Raw genomic sequence first — 19,106 nt, 5'->3', positions numbered from 1 at the left:
GGGAGATTTTTTCTGTTGGTGGCAATCACTTGTGTGTGTGAAATTAAAGATGTCACATAAGTTTAATCATAAAAGTATCAAAGCTTAAAATAAATGATTGTGCTATCAGATTAAACTAAGTGGTTAAAGCACCTGTCACTTAATAAGGCCAGGCACCAAAAAACCTCAGCACACTATGCCAATATGTGTGTCCCCAGGGTGTGGTAGAGTTCAAGCGTCACCCCGGCACACAATGGCTGGTACTCCATTACCAGGTGCAAAAGACCATTTGAACATTAATTTCATTTTAATCTGAACAGAGGTGCTGACACTGAATAAGAGTGATCATTTAAAGCAGGTTTATGTAAATGAATGCAAGCTTGTGTGTAAACACAGCTTACAAATGATAACATATAAATTAGCTAATATATTGTCTGAATAAGAAGAGACACTAGATAGAAGCTTTGCTCTTAGATATGAGAGATAATGTTTTAGGTAAATAATCTTAACTATTACTTAGCAAAGCAAAAATGTGTACAAGGATGGATACTGCGTTTTGGGGGGGATAATTTGCTATCTCTCCCAGAAAAAACATGTTTAAAAGATCACTAGATAAACAGATTTCATTTGTTGCACAGCAAAAGCAGGTTCTTCTTCAGCATGGTTGAATAAGTCTGTGGTAAAGCCAAACACATCAAGTCCATGTCTAAAATAAAAGATATTTGAGAAACTCTATTCCTTAAAAGCAAACAATTAAACAAAGAATACTTTTATTTAAAGAGCTGCTGCTACCTTATATTGATCATGCTGTACTTTATGCTAGCAACTGAGAATATGTGGAAATGCAATAGCGTTTTTGCCACCCGAGGCTCCAACACAGACTGCATACAGCCTTTTACTTGCAGTATGATATGTGTAGAAGCAGTTCGCGTTCAGGCTATTCTTACTCCTTGGGTTTACATGTTCTTTCTAGCCAGCAGCAACATCACATAGCCATCTCACCCCAAGCTGCCACACCAGTCTTGGGGATAATCTACTTTCACACTAGAGCTGCATATACAGCACAGAAAGCCTATAAAGTCAGTTTTCACAATTTAAAAAAGGAGTGGTCTCATTCTTCCAGACTAGTATTATTGGATAGATATGTCCATACAATATATAAACATGGCCTTGACCGAAGACTGAAGCAGACTCAGGGCCTGCCTGTTTCCCAGTCCACAGGGAAGCCTTGCAGACAGCCTGCAAGCAGCCTAACTCACCCTAATTCACCTAGGGACAGACCTGAACCAGGTCTCTCTCCACCCCTCCATACAAAAAATCAAAGACATTCTCTTTCAGATACCAGATTCTCAGGACTGTGAAGTTAACCTCCTCTCTGAAAAGAGTAGACTGTATGGACAGAGATTGTTAACAACACTTCATCAAAGAGGCTAAGATATCTGTAACTGCAACATTATTAACAGACTACTATGCAAACAGCTACCATCTTTGTTAGCTCCCCACATGATATTAAATCAAGACCACTTACTAGCAGTGTATATAGACACCAGAGTCTCTAGGGCTTTATTTGCCCTTCCTAGACATTTCCACATACAACTTCTTTGTTTTAAACCCTATCACACAGAAATGTCTTTGAGTGTGTAACATGCGTTTTCAGTCACAAAGCAATCACCTCTGACCATTGGATTAGCCCCAGCAAATATAAGGTATTCCAAGACAGCTACTTATTCGAATCAGTCCACGTTATGCTCTAAGAAATTACTGGAGAAACAGAATCCAAAGAGCAGTTCAGTATTTTTCAGCTCCTTTGGAACCGGAAGTGCAAATTCACTTTCTTAAATACTTAAAATAATCAAAATAAGTCTCCAGAGGCTCGTACCACATCATGCCATATCAGCCTTTGCCAACTGCATGGGTGTTTCAGTATCTCCTTTAACCAGATTCTTTTCTTCTGCTGATTGTGTTTTAAAAACTGAATAAAACAAAAGGATGTCTTTGCTGTCCTATTTCAGAGGCTTGTTACAGTCAGAAAATTTTTAGTGTGGTGGCAATTTATTTCTTTTTTCAAATTAAATTGCAGACATAGAATACTGAACTTAGCCAAATCTAGCATGAACACTAGAGAACTGTACTGGATGAAAATAAGGATAATAGATAAAAATTTTTGTAAGTGAAGTAAAAGAACATTCTGTAATACACTATTGAGTTCTGCAGCTTTTTCTGTAAGTATTATAGTAATTCTGCTGACCTGTACATGATGTTCCTTGCAATGTTCCCTTTTTCTATTAATGCATCAATGTTTGGGTGAAGCGAGCAAAATAAGAACTGTATCTTTTAAAACATGTGCTCCAAAAAAATACGGACATGTTAAAGAGCAGTATAGGTGGTGGCATCCCACTATAATTTCCTGATGATTAGTAGTTATATACACAGTGTCACTGTACACCTGTGTAGTCTCCCAGACTTAACCTACACAAGATGGAGACACGATGTATCTGCAAAAACAGATGGATGCTATATCCAGCCAGCACAGAGCATGTGTGCACTCCAGACAAAATAGGATGAATGCTCATCTCTCTGTGGTGGGAGTACATATAGCAAACAAAGGGCAATCCAATAGGGCAGGTGGCACCACTGTTTTGACCAGAAAAGACAAGAACAGTGGGAAGGCAAGCAAGACTGGTGGGTTTGGGGCTGGCCTGCTTCCTTTCGTAGTCATGTGCCTTGGGTAAGTGGGAATTTGCTGAGGCTGCCATGAGCATTTGCCAAGTGACTGCTGTGGAGGATGTGAGAGGGTGGGATGTGAAGAGGTCTGCAAGGTGGTCCCTTGATCCTGACAAGGATGCATACCCATCATAGAGGCAACAACAGGACAAAAGGTAGAAGCTAAATAACCAGAGGAGTGTAGTGAACAGGGGCAGCCAAGATGGAAGAGTGCACTGGGAGACTGCACTGGTAAAGGTACAGGTGAGCTTGGTGCTTCACACATGCTCACCCACATGGGCATGCACGCACTCAGTTTATCTCATATAGGCCACATCTTACTTCACTGCTAAGCATCTTACAAAGGGTACAGTACAGTAGGAGGACTGCATTCTTAATCACTGAAGCAAAAGACAAAGCTAAAGTAATAAAACTTTTAAAAAAGTAACCCGTTAAGCTCAACATTTCAGTCAAAGTCCAGGAACAGATAGTGCTACTGGCTAGAGCACAGCACATGTGATTACCTATGCAGGGGCAGGTTTTCTGTGTGTGTGTCTGTGTCTGTGTGTGTACACACGTACAGTACAAGGAGTTCCTGGCCCTCGTCCTCTTCGGGTGGGAATGGCTAAACTGGAACAGCTAAGAGAAATAAAAAGGTCCTAGATGAGGCCTACAGGGACACTGCTGCATAACCTCATCTCCACTGCTGCAGCTCTTGTGCTGGGCATGCGAGTCTCGGGGAAGGACAGTACCCATCTGGGCAAGAGTGTCCTCTTGCACACCGGACGCGCCTGCAGCAGAAGGGACTCCAAGGCGGGAAGTTGCTTTCCTGGGCACAGAGCTGGCTGGCTTTGAGATGTCGGAGAGGAAGTAAGGACTGCATGGTAACTTGCCTGTCAGGTGCAAAGGGACTGGCCCTCCTGGGATCTCCCAATAGCTCACAAGGAAGAGCAAGGCCAATAGTCAGTCTGTATCAGTACCGGTAACACAGAGAAGTGTCGGAAGGATGTTCTGGAGGCTCAGTTCAGTTGATCAACCAGGATACTGAAGCCCAGGACCTTCATAATCACATTCACTAAGAGACTTATTAAGAGCTCTATATGCGAAGGGCAGGCAGAGGTCTGGAGTCTCAATGCATGAATGAGATGGTGATGCTGAGAAGGGGGTTTTATATACGTTAAGGAATGGGGTACCTTTCGGGACAAGACAGACCTGTAAAAGAAGGACATGCTGTCTGTACCTTAACTGGAATCAGGCTGAAAATTGCAGGAAAACATTTAAACTAAAAGCTAGGGAAAGCCAAAAGGCACAAAGGAGCACCTGATTCATACTGACACAGTCCCAAAGGGGTTGTAGCTAATGCTCCTCTGAAAAGGCTAACAGAAATAAACAGCCTAATACAACAAATAGAAAAGGTGAATTAGACTACCCTGTCTGTTCTAGATACTCCTTAAAAACACAGATACTAAATCGAAACAAGAACAAAAACCACCCTACCTCAATATTTTCCACTTCTTCCAATTAATTCAGGCAATAGCAGTAGAAAATCTATTATAGTCCCTTGTATGACTGACTTCGTTGTTTGTTCTACAGTATTAGAGAAATGATTCAGTTATGACATAAGAAATACAGACACACAACAAAAGTAAGGCCTGCTGAAGCCTGAACACAAGCCAAGTGACACAAGGTATGGAGAGAAAGATACAAGCGGTTACATGAGAAGCAGATCACTTTGTATTTTATCAGTCTGATGGAAGAAATTGTTGAGTTCTTACATGGAATTGCTTTGACACACAAGAGAGTAAGTCAAAGGTGGAAATAAAAAGCAGACTAAAATCAGTCTCTGTCCCCAGAATAATTACAGGCTTTTTTTCCCCCCAAGAGAATTGGCAGATCAGAAGAAAGGACCACATTTGTCAGGAAGTAAGCCAGACTATTCTTGATAGAGAAGAATGTAAATTACAGTGTCGAATATCATAACTAACAAAGCTTTTAAAAAGGCAGCAGTCCACAGCAATCTCCCATCAATCCCCAATGACAGCTAAAGACCATGAGCGGAGAATAAGACAATTAGAGCTCTCCCCGCCACCACCATTTCAGGTTCACTATTGCTTTTGTTACTACCATAATTGCCATTTGCACTGTCCAGCTGATCTAATGCCTTACCATGAGAGGTTATGTGATTTCTTACCCAGCCAGCCTTCCAATCCAGGATATTCTTCTCATTGCAATGTTTCTGTGGAAGCTGGCTGACTACAAGGCACCACTTCTTGTCCCTGCTTCCAGCTGCTAAATCTAATTTAAAGATGCTAAAAATAAAAAAGGCTTACATGTAACAGTACTGTTCAGAAAGCAAGAGGCTGTACTTCCTCCAGGGATAGCATTTAATCAGCAGTGAAATGAAGAGAGGTACAATACAATAATTGTTTCACTGGTATTTCTGCCATTTGCAAACTTTCTAGCAGTACCTAACCCACTTTCAGAACATTTTGAGACAAACAACTCCTTACTTGTTAGATATTGAGACAGCAAATTATAGGAAACAACACAGAGAAGTCCTAAGTCATTGGACTTTCAGTTCAGCTGCTGCCCCAGTGACCACCTATACTGAACACCCAAGAATGCAGCTATTTACAAATTCTCTGACGGGCTGGGAGGGTCTGGGGCAGGGATCAAAAGAAATCAGCAGAAGAGCAAAACATTACCTTGATCGTTTGGGAACTTTTCCTTAAATATATACAGGGTGTATATAAAATACACTTCTGTTTTTCTGTGCAAAACACTTCACATTGATATTCCCACTAGTACACATACAATCTACTGTATGATCTCAGAGTCTCATCATACCCAAATTATCAAAAAGAAGTGCAGTTTGTAGCTTATATTAGGAAATGTTCTTACAGGCTTGCCTCCATGAGGACAAAGGAGCAGAGAGACATAACAGGGGAGGAAGGGAGGGCAGGGGAATCTTATTAACCTGCTCAGAGAAAGGAACTCCTGCCCCAACCTGTCCCCAGGCTGTCACAGGGGAGCCTCAGCCCCAAGGACCAGGTATGTCCCCATCTGTGAGTCTGTGGGAGAGGCTCTCCAGGTCTCCTTTCAGACTGAGGGGGGGTTAGCCCAGGCGTATGGGAGTCATTGTGGGATGCAGGGAATGAGCATTTTGGGATTGTACAAAACTTATAGGATGTTTATGGTGGGGGGAAAAAGGTGGCTAAAGGGAAAGTTCAGGTTGGTTTGGGGAGGAACAAGTGTGGGAGACTAGAGGGAAAAGGCGATAAAAGCCATCTATAAACTGGCATTTGGTCAGTACACTTGTCTGACCATGTCCTGCACCTGATCAGCACAGTCTATCCCATCTTCTCATTAAACTCCATTTCCAACTCTTCTCATGGGTGAGGGGTCTGTGTGCATACGGAGGTGCAAGTGCAGTAACTGGAGTCAGACCATGGGGCATCAGGGCCTAAGAACGAAGGGTGACAATGACTGGAGAGACCAGAGAGTGTGCATTTGTGTGGGTGTGTACATCAGTTGTAATCACGACTGAACACCAAGCCAGACTAGCCAGAAAGTAGGATAAGATGCTCAGGAGGCAAGTATTGGTGTGGCAGTAAGTCTGGGCCAGATAACAAGGGGGGACAAGAGGGCTCTGAAAGTTGGCTAGTGGAGGACAAGCAGGTCCAAGCCAGCTACTGGAGAGACCTTGGGATTTGGAGGTCAGCTACTGGTGAGGTCCATAGTTCCAGGCCAGCAACTGGAGAGACCCATCTACAACTATGTGCCTGTGTGTGAGGCAACTGCGAGACCAGAGGATCCTGTGCTAGATACTGGGTATACCGGGTGTCTAAGACCAGCTACTACAGAGGGATCCATACAGATGTGCATATATGTATATACTTATGTATTTTATACTAATGGGCTTTCATCCTGAGCAGCCAGAGAGGGGAAGAGGACAAGACCATTGGTGCTCTTTGTGTTTGCATGAGTATTGCATTTTTTTTCTGTGTCAGTCTGTGTGGCTGCTTGTGCATATACGTACATATGTATTGTGTGCACATGTGCCTCTTTGGAATGCTCAGCCTTGCTATGGCTGGACCTGAGGACACAGAGCTGCAGCAGGCTCACCTCTATCTGCCTACGGGATTCAGCAGCACCTAAACACTTACCAGCATCTTTTCTGGGGGTGAGCGGGAAAAAAATATACCTTGAAAAATGTTCCAAATAAGTGGCAAACTTTTTCCAATACCACACAAATAAGAAATTAATTATTAAAGATGAACAGAAAAGAATAAAAACCTCATTTAAGTGCTCATGGTGCCTGCTCGATAGCAAGTGAATAAATGAGATCTGCGACAGAACTAACACCATTTAAAATTCTTCCTAAGTGCTTGGGTTCATTCATGCCTGAAATACTAACTTACTGTCCATAATATCCCATACAAAATCTTGATGTATCTAAACTTTCACTGAAGTTCAAAACAGTCAGTGATATATACACCAGCTGGCATTTGAGCAAACCTAACTCACAATGAAAAGCAAAACATGACATCCAGTCACTTAGTTAAACAGCTCTGGTTCAGAGCTGTCATTAAAGTGTTCACACGGGGACTACAGACAGTAAAATGACTGGTATCAGTCAGTTTCACCCTAAAAAGGGATCAGTTTAGCATCCTCGACACACACAATGTTTCAAGACATGGCTAACCCCCCAGCACGTGTCTGAGGAACACTCTAGCATACAGTGTCCCCAGAGTACCAGGCACTTGCATTTCAGGTATAAATGATTGCCTCTCACACATTTCCAGACTGGGTAAATCACTGTTTTCCCAACGTGTCTCTTTGAAAGCGCGGCGGTGCTCCCCGAGTAGCCCCTCAGCCAGAGCCAGACAAGGCACCTCTGCTGAAGAGCAGGAAGAAGAGAGGTCTCCATAGCAACGGGGACCGCAGAGGCTCTCACAACCACTCTTCTTCACCCACTCCCCAAACTCAATTTTTCTTCCAAAGCGAACTGCTTAGTAGTTCACCTGAAGACACATAAAAAGCAAAAGCATAATACCGATTCCAGACAGACTTTATCAAGGGCACAACCTGAACTGGGCTTACTGCTTCAGGGTCTATTATTGCTGAGGCTTAGAACCACCTATACAAAAATGCCGGGGAAAATTATTACTGTATGTTATGATACTGTAACATGTTATTACTATGCCATTATTACATCAAAATATTACCAGTCATATCATTACATTCACCTGATGCTCCTTATTAGACTTGATTTTCAGTCACTTTTTGCTTTGTCAAACTTTATTCCAGCTAATCAGCAACAAAGTTAATCTATGCAAAGTGTCTGGTTTAGAAAATTTCATCTAAAACAATTCCAATTTTTTTTAAGAGTGACACAAAACATTTTTCCCATCCCCACACTTCCCCCCCCCCCCCCCCCACCCCCGATGGTTCTACCCTTTTTGGGGGCAGGCCTACCAATTTTTTCTGGAGCTATTGCAGACATGCCCCTCATTCTTTAAAAATTCTCTCAGTCTACCCTTTAATCATGTACCTGCAGTGTATTTTACTGCAAGATTCCCTGCTTCATTCTTTATAGAAGATGCCTGTGGCAAACTTCACTGGTAGCTATTCCAAGATACAAATATTTATTCCTTATGCTAGTATACATTTGCCTTTACAAACACATTACAATCCTAAAGTAACTGGCGGTCTAGGTATCCCAGAGAGGATCTATCCCTTTATAAATCAGGTGTTTTAACAATTCCATTTTATATCTCTGTGCACAGATGTCAAAACAGGGAGATGAAAATCAGTTTCAGGGGCAGGGAGAGGCTGGAGCCAAACAGCTCATGGAAAATCCTGAGGAAAAGGGACAAGCCTTGCCTCTTTTTGTCCTGCAGGACACTGGGAAGGCAGCAGGGGTTCACTTTTCACTTGGAAATCTGGTATCTGTTTTCAAGCCCACTGTTTTCTTTCGAAGGACACCTCCCTTTGATATCATCACAGCATGGTTAGAAACCAGGAGATAACTGTTCTAACCCACAGCTTCCCAAAAAGTGCTATAACCACTAGAACAGAGTTCAAACTGTATCAGAGCATCCTCAGCCTTTCCAGTGAAATTTCTTTCTGTACAAGACAGATTTGGGAAGACAAAAGAGCAAGTAACAAAGAGCCTCATTCCCCAAACCCCAATTAAGGCACTGATCTCCAGGGTCTGGGAAAGCTTCCTGGATTTGGGATTATTTGGGATACTTTCTGTGCATTTTTTACTAACTCTAAGATGCATATTCAGTCTGGGGAGCAGGCATTGGCACTGAGGACATCTCCTTCTCATCATTTTCATCAATCGTCTAGTATGGGGTTTTTTCCCCTAAATGTCTGAAAATAATGCTTTTTTAAAAGAAGAAATTCACACAGTTTTATCTACATGGCTAACACGGAAACTGTGAACAGACTCAAATAACCTCAGGAGCACATGCAGACTCTTATGAATATGACAAGAATAGAAACTACAAACCATGATAATGGGATATCATCTCACCTAAGCCTAACATGACACGAACATTCAGCTACACCCATGCTACAGTCAGTAAAAGCACAACTCATATAAGCACCCCCATTTAACTGCAGTTAATGGTATGTCAATTTGTATGTAAATAAGTGAACTGTGGAAAATCCATGTTGAATGACAGAGCCCATATCCTGATCTCCCTCAAAACTGTTATTCCTGGTCTTCCTTTCCCTTCTCCTGAGAATAATTGAAGGTGCTATTGTCCATTGCATTTCACCCATCAATTTTATCTCCCTTTCATGCTAAGCTCACTGTGCATACTGGCTACACGTGCCCTTTGGAGATCCTCTTGATTTCCAGGACACACCCCACCCCCCCCCCTCCCCCCCCCGCCACTGCTTGCACTCAACTGAAAGCAGATGCAGCCACCTCCAGCGACCTCTCTCCGCCAAAGCTCAGAAGTAACACCCCCTTTCCCTTCTGTCAAAGGTTTGGTTGCTGTACTCAAGTAATAATTAGTCTCTGCAAATTGATTATCTCTAATAGCAAGAGAAAAATATCCCTCGTAGAGCAATAATGCTCTATTCCTACATTCACTGTAAATCTGATCTGAAGAATCTTTGATAAAAAGGAAGCTATTAAAACTTTACTCACTTTGAAAAGGAGCCCTATGTCATCCCAAGCTTTAAAAAAAACAACAAAAGCATCTTTGATTTGCCATTCATCAGTTGTCACCTATTTAAAAGTCATTGTTCACATGTATCCTTTTTCAAACTAGTGACAGCCACAAGAGTAAAAGCAGTAACTCCATATTCTTCTGAATCAAACAGCTAATACTTTTTCACAGTTACCATGTTCAAATACTCTATTTTCGTAAACTGTTTATTCAGTTTTGAGTAGCAGCCAAGAATACATTAGAACTTTTTGCTGTTTTCGTGCTGGAGGAGGGGATGGAGGGAAGAAATTATCTGAATTAAAAAATACTATAAATTTCAGGTTACAAATTTAAATTCTTAAATCCAATGAAAAATTACCTATAAACTTTGCTCTACCCCTCTGACCTCCAACTGAAAGATCTGAAGCCTCTATTTCTTCTACCTGTGAGTGTACAATGGATGAGTAACACCAACAGCACTGGTGATCCCCCTTTGCAGCCTGGCTGCTCTGCTGTGCATTACTGAAACATATTGCAGGGCTAGCTGCAGTCCTACCATGCTGTAGTTAATCTTCACAGCATGCTCTGTATATTAGAAGCCCAAAGAGCCTGAGATATGCCCCCAAAAATGGAAGAGTGAGATCACTGCACAGGCTTCATCTCACTGTATGGTCTTCATGATGAGAAAACAAACAAGAGAAAATCCAGAATGTACCCAGTTTACACAGATCTCAGAAGGGGAAGAATGGAAAACAAAAACCAATAAACACTTTCCTAGGTCAATTAACAGAATTCCTGTGCAGAATGCTTCTCAAACGGCAGAAATGTCTTTACCATAGCTTTATCAAGCTCTCATCTGTAAAGCCAACGCAGATACATCTGCACAGCCAGATGTAGCTCCCAGCCTGTTAGTCACAATGGAGAAGCCAGCAGTCTCACTTTCTTGGCCCACTGATCTCAGTCAGTCAAATCAGAGTCTTCTCTTCACCGCAGTTGCAGGCAACAAAAACTGGTTTCCCTTTGAAAGGCTCTGAACTTCCTGGTTTCTGCACTTGTCCTGTGAGAACAAGCCCTATTCATACATGGCAAAGATACAGACAACCTAGCACAAGAGAGTCACGGGCACAACCACCAGCAGCCTGCATTGCTCTGGGACGTGCTGACCATTATGATCACAACAAATCATACAAAAGCTGAAGTCTAACTATTCTCCAGCAAGAGGAACCAACTTCCCATGGACATGGGAATGCTACAGATTTTTCTTCTCTACCATTCCAATAGTACTTGTAAGTCCTCTTCCAAATAAAACCCTACCCAATCAGAAAAACTCATCAAATCTCTTTTTTTTATTTAAAGAAGAAAAAATTCCCAACAAGAACTTTACTCCTGGTCAATGAGGAGCAGCTTAAGAAACTGGATGAAAACCTGTGCTTTTATTATGAATCTGTATCACTGTGGCACACTGCTACTATGGCAGTAGGTGGCAGAAGAATATTGCGGACAGACTCAGAAGAAAGACTGAAACAAGAACCCAGAGACAGACAAACAGGGTGACATGCCAGAAAAAAACCATGAGGACAGAGAATATGGTCTCCATCTTCAAAACTTCAGTAATTTGGTAAGGCAGTAGTTCTAAACATGAATTTTATTTTATCCTTCCTTTTATCAACTTCACAACACTATCCCTTTGATAATAACCATTTGGATTTGCCAGCTAAAGACCCTAGCCAGTATTACCATGACTGCAAATCATCATTCACTTCCACAAGTAATCCTGACTTCATCATCTTAGCCACATCCATTTGGCAGCAGGTGGAAGGAACTGCACTGAAACACAGGTCAGACAAAACAAAACAGTTCCTGCAGTTCTTACAAGGCAGTAAAAAATTATCTAACCTGAGTCAGGCAGAATACACAGGGAACCACAGAGCAAATAGATCTGTGCAGGATTAGTGGAAATGAAGCAATCAATTTCAAAGCAAATCTCTACCGTTCTTGTTCTTTCATTGACGACTACTACATCCTTTCAAAACAAGTTAGGACATGCAAAGCTTGAACCTCTTGACACCTTTTACCACACAGGATTAAGTCAACCAAAAGGAATCAGTACTGACAGCATGTGTTGCTTCTCATGTCACATCGCTCACGTCTGCATCATTCCAGTGTCCAGTAAAATCAGCTAGTTCTTCCCATTTGTGCCTTTCGCTTTCCCTCATATTTCAGGTAATGAAAGTTGCTGCATTACACACAGAAATTCAACACATTAGTTTTCCTTTTGCTAAGACAATTGGAGGCAATTGAGGGGTCCAAAAAACAGTCATTCATATCAGAGCATTGACAGAAGCAGCATAATTGTTTTGGCTTCTATTCTGCTAGAGAAACTTTTCTTAGAAGCAACAGATTTAATCATTCTGTACCTGCACAGCTATGGCCTAAGCACACTGCTGAGTGCAACTCACCTGACCTCACACCAGAAACACATCTCTACACATGCACTTGTCACTCCAGAGTTCCTGAGGCACCAACCACTCTCTTCGTTTCAGGGAGTACCAAGTACAGGTGTGGATCAGAAAGTGCTAATAAGAGGCATGGGTCTTTTCCTAGTTCTTCTGCTGATGCTCAGCACGCTTGTATTTTTTCTGTAACATGTTCCACATTCCCTGATCCAAGCACAGTTCAAACAGTGGAACAAGAAACACCAGTGGCAAGCATTTTCACTGTTTTATTTTAGCCCTGCCCCGAGTTGATAGCTTACAGGCTAGGAAATGCCATTACTATGAGAACTGCCATTACTAGCCATGGAGCTGCCCAGGAAGACAGCATTAACAAGGCCTTCTGATCTCATACATACCTAGTATATCGTCTTGTGCGTTTGGTAGGTAAGTTCATCAACATTTAAAGCTTCCCAGATGAATTCCCCAGTTCGTGCACCCAGCTAAGTATCACAGACAGAAATGGCTTGCAAGTCTTGAACATACTGCAAATCCTTCCTTCATAGAGGCAAACCAAGCTGATGATCAGCATAACTAAATTGACCAAATTCTTCCCCCCAGTGCCCCGTCATGTGCCAAAGGAGTGCATACCAGGTAGTACCAGTTGGGTTCAAAGCACAGAGGTGCAGATTTACCCCATCTTATTCCTCAGTCCTTGAATATTAAAATCATAGGCCTGCTAAGCAAGAACTTCCACACAAGCAGTGGAAGAGCAACAGCAGGAAGTTTGTGCAAACAGACTCAGCCACATTAACAGCTATTTAAAACAGTAGCATTTAAGCACTTTATAGCTTCCTTAACTCAGTAACTCATGACCTGTTATCTGAAGAACTATCAGTTACCTGAAGAACTCCCATCTCTAACTGCTTTAAGTGATTTTTAGACTAACAATTATGTTTTGTCCATTCCACACATGGAATAATCTGATTCTTGACAAAAGAAATTTTTAACAATGAAAGCTTTCTATAAATTAGAACAAAAAACAATAGGGAAAAAATCTGCCCATTAGCAAGCCTCTTCTTCCGGTCGGTCCTACCAGTTAGATCCTCTAACTGGTTAAGGTCACATTAAGGTCACATCCAGGTTCAAGCTTTGGCAAGCTTGTGACAACTACATAACCCCTTTTAAAGACAAACAAAAATTCTAGAATCTAGTACTGTTATTGCTACCTAAAATAAATAAGTAAATTGAGGATGTGCTTTCAATGTATTGGAAAGTAACCATAAAGAACAGTTTGACTTTCTTGCCCCCAGCAAGTATCATGAAACATGTACCATAGCACTGTCCTTTCAGTATACAGCAAAAACTAACACAAGAATTTCTCCTACTGTTACAAGTCTCCCCAGAGGTCTCAAATAAGTGTGATAAACAGAAGGAAAAAACGCAGTGTACATCTCTCTCACAACTGACTCTATCACATTCTTCTGCACAGCAGGAACTCAAATTAAATTCACAACCCCGACTGTGATTCTTCCCTCTTGTAGGACCTGGACCTCTCTGTGCTGTAGACTGCTGCTTATGTCAGATCCCAGTATTCATTATCAAGACTAAGGCATATACATTTGTTCCCTTTCAAGCTGGAAGTAGAAAAAATTTCCTCCTTTTAAAAGGGTAGTGGTATTTTATCCAACAGCAACGTGACTTGGGCACGCACAGACATTGTCGGATGTACAAGTTGCACATCCACCCACCCCAGATAGGGTTCAAGCCCACATATCCTACCTCCGAGGAGGGTGTCCCCCATCTCATGCTTTAGGAGAAGGATAGACCTAATTCCCCTTGAAGGGTTTCCCCTCTGCAGAGAGGAACCTGAGACTCACTGGACTAAAGAACTGCTATTCTGCAGCTCAACTGAGGGGCTCACCTGATGGAGGAAAGAGCTGGATGCCGCCCACACTCTAAGGACCATGGCAGAGAACAAATGAAGAAGAAAGCTCAATTAACTATGTTTGTGCAAGCCCAAGTGTGAGGTAAATATCAAAGCTGTTCTCGCCTGCTGATGCAGAGATAGTGTGCAGCATGTGCACAAGCAAAACTTCTGGCACGTATGAGGGTTGAGCATGCAGACACCGAAACCCTGGGATGTTCTGGAGATTGGGGCTTCAGCTTCTTTGTGGCTTTGCTTCCATTCAGTAAAGAGGGAATAACAGTACATCCATAGGGATGATTTGAGAAGATGTTCTTAAAGACTCAAGTTTTCAGCTGTTACGATAGGGTGTGTCATAAATGTTCTTAAAATAGTGTTTCGGGGCAGCAGGGAGATTGGAAAAGAAGGCAGTTACAAAAAAAAATAGTTAAAATTGGCTTCCATCACTGTAAATTCATGAGGCCCGCTGCTAACACTTGTCATTGGACTACTGCATTTTCATATTTAAAAAAAAAAACATGATTTGCTTTCCTGTTTTGCTCTTTGATAGGCCTAGAGAAATTACTGATCTGGAAGCTTCATCAGCCTCCCAGTCATCCAATCTGCAAATAAACCCCTTATAACAGGTCCAAATCTTTTCACAGACTCCCCTCTCGAAAGCAAACTGCAGGAGTGTCAAACCATGACTTACAGTAATCTTGCAAAATTTATACCTGTGGTATTTTTTGGTTGGTTGATTTTTAAAAACTCCTATCTGCTGAAGGCATGATTATATGAGAGTGTTCGTTTTCTTCTTCAAATAAAATTGGAGGATCCATGCTCATGAAAGTAAGTCTGGACATATGACCCAAATGTACGCTCTTAAAGCTCAAAACCCAAAAGATAAAGAACTAAAATTCTGACTTTTCATATCCAATCTTGTTATTTTTAGGACACTATTTACTGGCTGTCATTTTGTGCCAGGCACTACCCAACATATGGAAAAAGAGAGTCCTTTCCCCACACTACCTATGCACTAAATAGAAAAAAAGCAAGAACCATGAGGATTACCCCCACTGGACATAGGCATAATTGAGGCCAAATGACTCAGTGATTTACAGTAATAAACAGTAAGTGTATTGCTGACTGAGCGCAGAGCTCAACACTGTTCCAAGACTATGCTTTACAATCATCTCAGAAATTATTTAAGTGATATTAAATATTACCAAGAAGAAATCAATATTAGAATTAATTACCATGACCACAGAAATGGATTTTAGCATTACTCAAGATCAGGAAAACCAAACCCAAATCCTTGATAACAAGAGCCAATGACCATCAAAAAGGTCCTACGGATCTCTCCTAAGAGAGCTGGAGACTTCCTCAGTCAAGTCTTGTGTGAAAAGCCTCATTTCCAGTAAGCAGCTTTGAATGACTTAGATAGCAGTGGCATTTTACTGAAATCCAGCTTATCGATCTCCCAAACAGTGATAACTTGACTCACCATAAAGCTTATTTTGCCTTTTTTTTTTGGGGGGGTGAGAAGTACACGTGTATTCCTAACAAAACAACATACTGTAAGCACCTAGAAAGCAAACTTACACACATTTGTAAAGTTATATGGCCAATATATTACTAGTTTACTACCACATATCTAAAGTGTATGATTCTTACTTTAAGTAGGCAAGATTGCACATGGTTATACGTATGAATTCGAAATCTGCAGAACACAAATACAAAATCACTGCAGTATGAAACAGAAATTCAGTAAAAATTATTTAAAACACTCCACAGCCTTTTCTATGGCAAAAAGGACAGATCCCATTACAGTTGAAATTAAGGGTGTGATCAACCCATTTAATTTTCACCCATTTAAATTCTGATAGAAAAGTTTTCTAAGTAACACATACATATAATGTACCAGTCCTCATCTGTGATGAATACCATTTTATAGTAATAGCTTTGACACATCAAAAACCCACGAGGAACTTGAAATCATACTCCCGAGGACCTAAAATGCAAAAGGAAGAGTCACTAAGGCAGCAAACGATGCTAGTTACTGTTTGGTCTGCAGTCCCTGACCATGAGGATAAACAAGCCACATCAACAAAAAACTCCAGCAACACTCACCCAGCAAAGAGCCTACGAAGATGACAACCTGCACCGTGGTAGTGAAATGCCTGTAGGTCTGCTCCTCGCCGTGCTCCTCGCCCTCGGCAGTGCCAGCCTCGCTGCCGTTCCCGCCCTGCCACACCGCCTGCCCGGCCGAGGCGTTCCTCATGCCCAGAGCTCCGGCCACAGCCTGGTACGAGGTGTGCTCGCTTTCATTCCTCGAGATCCAGCTTTTGTCATACCCCATGGCGAAGTTCGTGCCTTCCCTGCTGCCACCTGATAACCACAGGTTATCGAGCCCTTCCTTGCCTTTAAAGACTGAAAGGAGCCCACTGGCAAAGAGGCGCTTCTGAGGATAAAGCCCCGTCTCTGACACTTGGACGCATCTTCACCACGGCTCCGTGTCCCGGAGAGTGGGGCTGGCTTTTCACGTTTCTACCCTGTAAATCATGATGGCCAGTAAAGAAAAGCAGAAAATAAAGCAGGCTCCTCCTTGCGATTAGCTGTCCCATATTTCTGGCTTCACAGTACCACAGCGTTTCCTCAGCATGTTTTACTGCAATAACCGTGAAGGAGGAAATGAGTCCCCGCCGCGGCTCATCTTCCCAACCCTGCCAGAAGGTCACCTCGCACCGCACGGACCCACTATACATTAAAACCGCTTTGGAAAAGTTGATGGACCACAAGCTCTGTCCTCCCACTCCACTCTCAGCCTGGGCGTCCGCTTGTGTCACAACCCCGAGAGAGGAAAGACATCTCCTTCCCCGTGGCACATCCCCCTCCTGCCCACTCCTCCCGTGGGGAGACGTGGCTCCGTCCCGCGTCCCTCCTTGCTCTGCGCGACACTGGGCGCCAAGACGACCCTCACACCGCGTCCAGAGAAGGCAACGACTGCTCAACGGCTTCCACTGCTCTCCAGCTAATTCTCAGGGAAAATTAATTTGGTTTTGAATCCCAAGGCGGGGGGCACTCGAGCCTCCAATGAACCAAAAAGCCTCCGCAGGATTCTGCGTGACCCGCCCTGAGGGCGCCCCGCACCAAGCGCGGCCGGCGGCGACACCCTGACTCGTACGTGCGCCGACATCCCGGCCCGGGCGCCGAGCCGCGCTGCGATACCGCCGCCCGCGGCCCCGCCACTCCACACTGCGGACGGCGGCCCAGCCCCGCCGCCCGCGGGAGGCGGTGGCCCGCCGGGGAGGGGAGGGGAGGGGCGGGGAGGGCCGGGCCGCCGCGCTCCCGCCTCCGCCGCGCTCCCGAGGGGCGGGGGGCGCCGCCGTCACGTGGCCGCGGCACCCAGCGGGGGCTGCAGTGCCGCCATTTTGCCCGGGAGCGCCGTGCCCCCAGGTTGCTGGCTGGAAGCTGGAATTTCTAAACCGGTATTTTAAAATAGGTCCGTCACTCTGAGGACAGAATTTCAAAAGACAACGCTAACTTCTAGGTATACATGTTATTTCTTAAAATAAATACTTTTTAATACATAATTTGCCAGGAGAGCTCTATAGACATCACAAGTTTGGGTTTTAATTGTGCGTCCATATAGCAGGTGCATTTGCCTTTACTATAAAGATTTTAGGAGGATGGCTAGTTAAGTCAGAAAAAGGGCTTTCAGCCATTGGCTAGCGAATCTGGAAGCGCCCCCCACAGACCAGTACCCGCGAGTACCCCCCTGCCCAGCAAGGCTTTTTCAGGGACCCCAAACCGACAAAACGTGTTTCTGTGGTCCACGTCCCGTCTCCTGTGAACTCCGATGACACAGGAAAGAGCTGGGTGCTCTGCCGTGGCTGCAAAGGCATTTGCTGACCCCGGGAAAATGGGGACTGCCACCACCCACCCCGCCACAGGCGCTGCAGGCTGGCGGCCAAACCTCGGCTTGTACCTCCAGGTGTTTGAGCCTTGCCCTTCACAGCGCCCCCCCCCCCCCCCCCGGGACGGTGAGTCTCCCAGCTCACTGCTCCAGGCTCTTTTCTAGTAATTCATGTCTCTTCCCCACACCCAGCCTGGCCCCAGGCTCCCTCACCCTCCCACCCTTTTCTCTCACTCCTCCTCCCAACCCATTCACCCCGTCCAGCCAGTCTGTTTTTCCCAACCTTCCCCAGACAGTAGTCAGTGGCTTCCACCCTGCATTCCCCTCATCTTTGTTTCCTGGGACTCCCGATTTCACTTCTTCCTCCTTTTGGTCCCCCAACATTCCTGTGGCTATTTTGGTCAATCTCTGTTGCCAGACTCTGGCCTCCTCCCCTCCATCTCCCAGCCACCTGCCAGGCGCTTCACACAGCTTTTTTCCACACAGCAGCCCCTTTCTTCAGCTCCTCCCTCCGGGACCCTTCCCCTCCTTCCTGCACTCCGCCTAGGGACACCCACCTCCCCTCACAATGCACGCAGGGGGAAGTGAAAGCAGCTCTCACATTTCACATCATTAATAACTAGAATTAAATTCTAATGTTGTGGGATATGAAAGTTTTAAAGTTTGTCTTATAGAAAGGAAACTTCCATCCAGATGCAGTCAGGCACATGATCGGGGCAGGTGGACCCTTCAGTGATGTCCATCATACTCCAGTAAATCTGTGCGGAGCATATGAATGCTTCCTCCTCCCTCCCCCCCCCCCCCCCCCCAATATAATTTGGTTTACTTTATGCAGGTTTTCACAAGGCTAGCTAGCAAAGCCACAGCACCGAAAAACGTTGTCTCTTCCCATTCACCCATTAAATTTTCATGCTTCTGCTGGGGTGCAAGACTTTTTAGAAGAAATTCTCAGAATGTTTTTATTATGATGTTATTTTTCTCTGGCTTGCTTCTTGGAAACA

At 43.8% G+C, this 19,106-nt stretch overlaps 2 protein-coding genes across 2 annotated transcripts in view; one reads left to right on the top strand and one right to left on the bottom strand.

Moving 5' to 3' along the window:
- The window catches only part of THBS1 (thrombospondin 1), a 147,679-nt gene extending 139,164 nt beyond the window's left edge, over positions 1-8,515 (top strand). The window contains exon 19 of the mRNA XM_074868148.1: positions 8,505-8,515. The gene's annotated coding sequence lies outside the window, so the exon portion shown is untranslated. The remainder of the gene's footprint in view (positions 1-8,504) is intronic.
- Positions 1-17,415, bottom strand: part of GPR176 (G protein-coupled receptor 176) — a 45,221-nt gene extending 27,806 nt beyond the window's left edge. The window contains exon 1 of the mRNA XM_074868150.1: positions 16,320-17,415. Coding sequence (XP_074724251.1) covers positions 16,320-16,548 — 229 coding nt within the window. The 5' untranslated portion in view covers positions 16,549-17,415. The remainder of the gene's footprint in view (positions 1-16,319) is intronic.
- Between the last annotated feature and the right edge of the window lie 1,691 nt (positions 17,416-19,106).

Source organism: Strix uralensis, chromosome 4 (assembly GCF_047716275.1).
Source record: "Strix uralensis isolate ZFMK-TIS-50842 chromosome 4, bStrUra1, whole genome shotgun sequence".
NCBI classification, from domain to species: Eukaryota; Metazoa; Chordata; class Aves; order Strigiformes; family Strigidae; genus Strix; species Strix uralensis.
The sequence above is the reverse complement of the archived record's forward strand: the minus strand, read 5'-3'. Positions and strand labels throughout refer to the sequence as shown.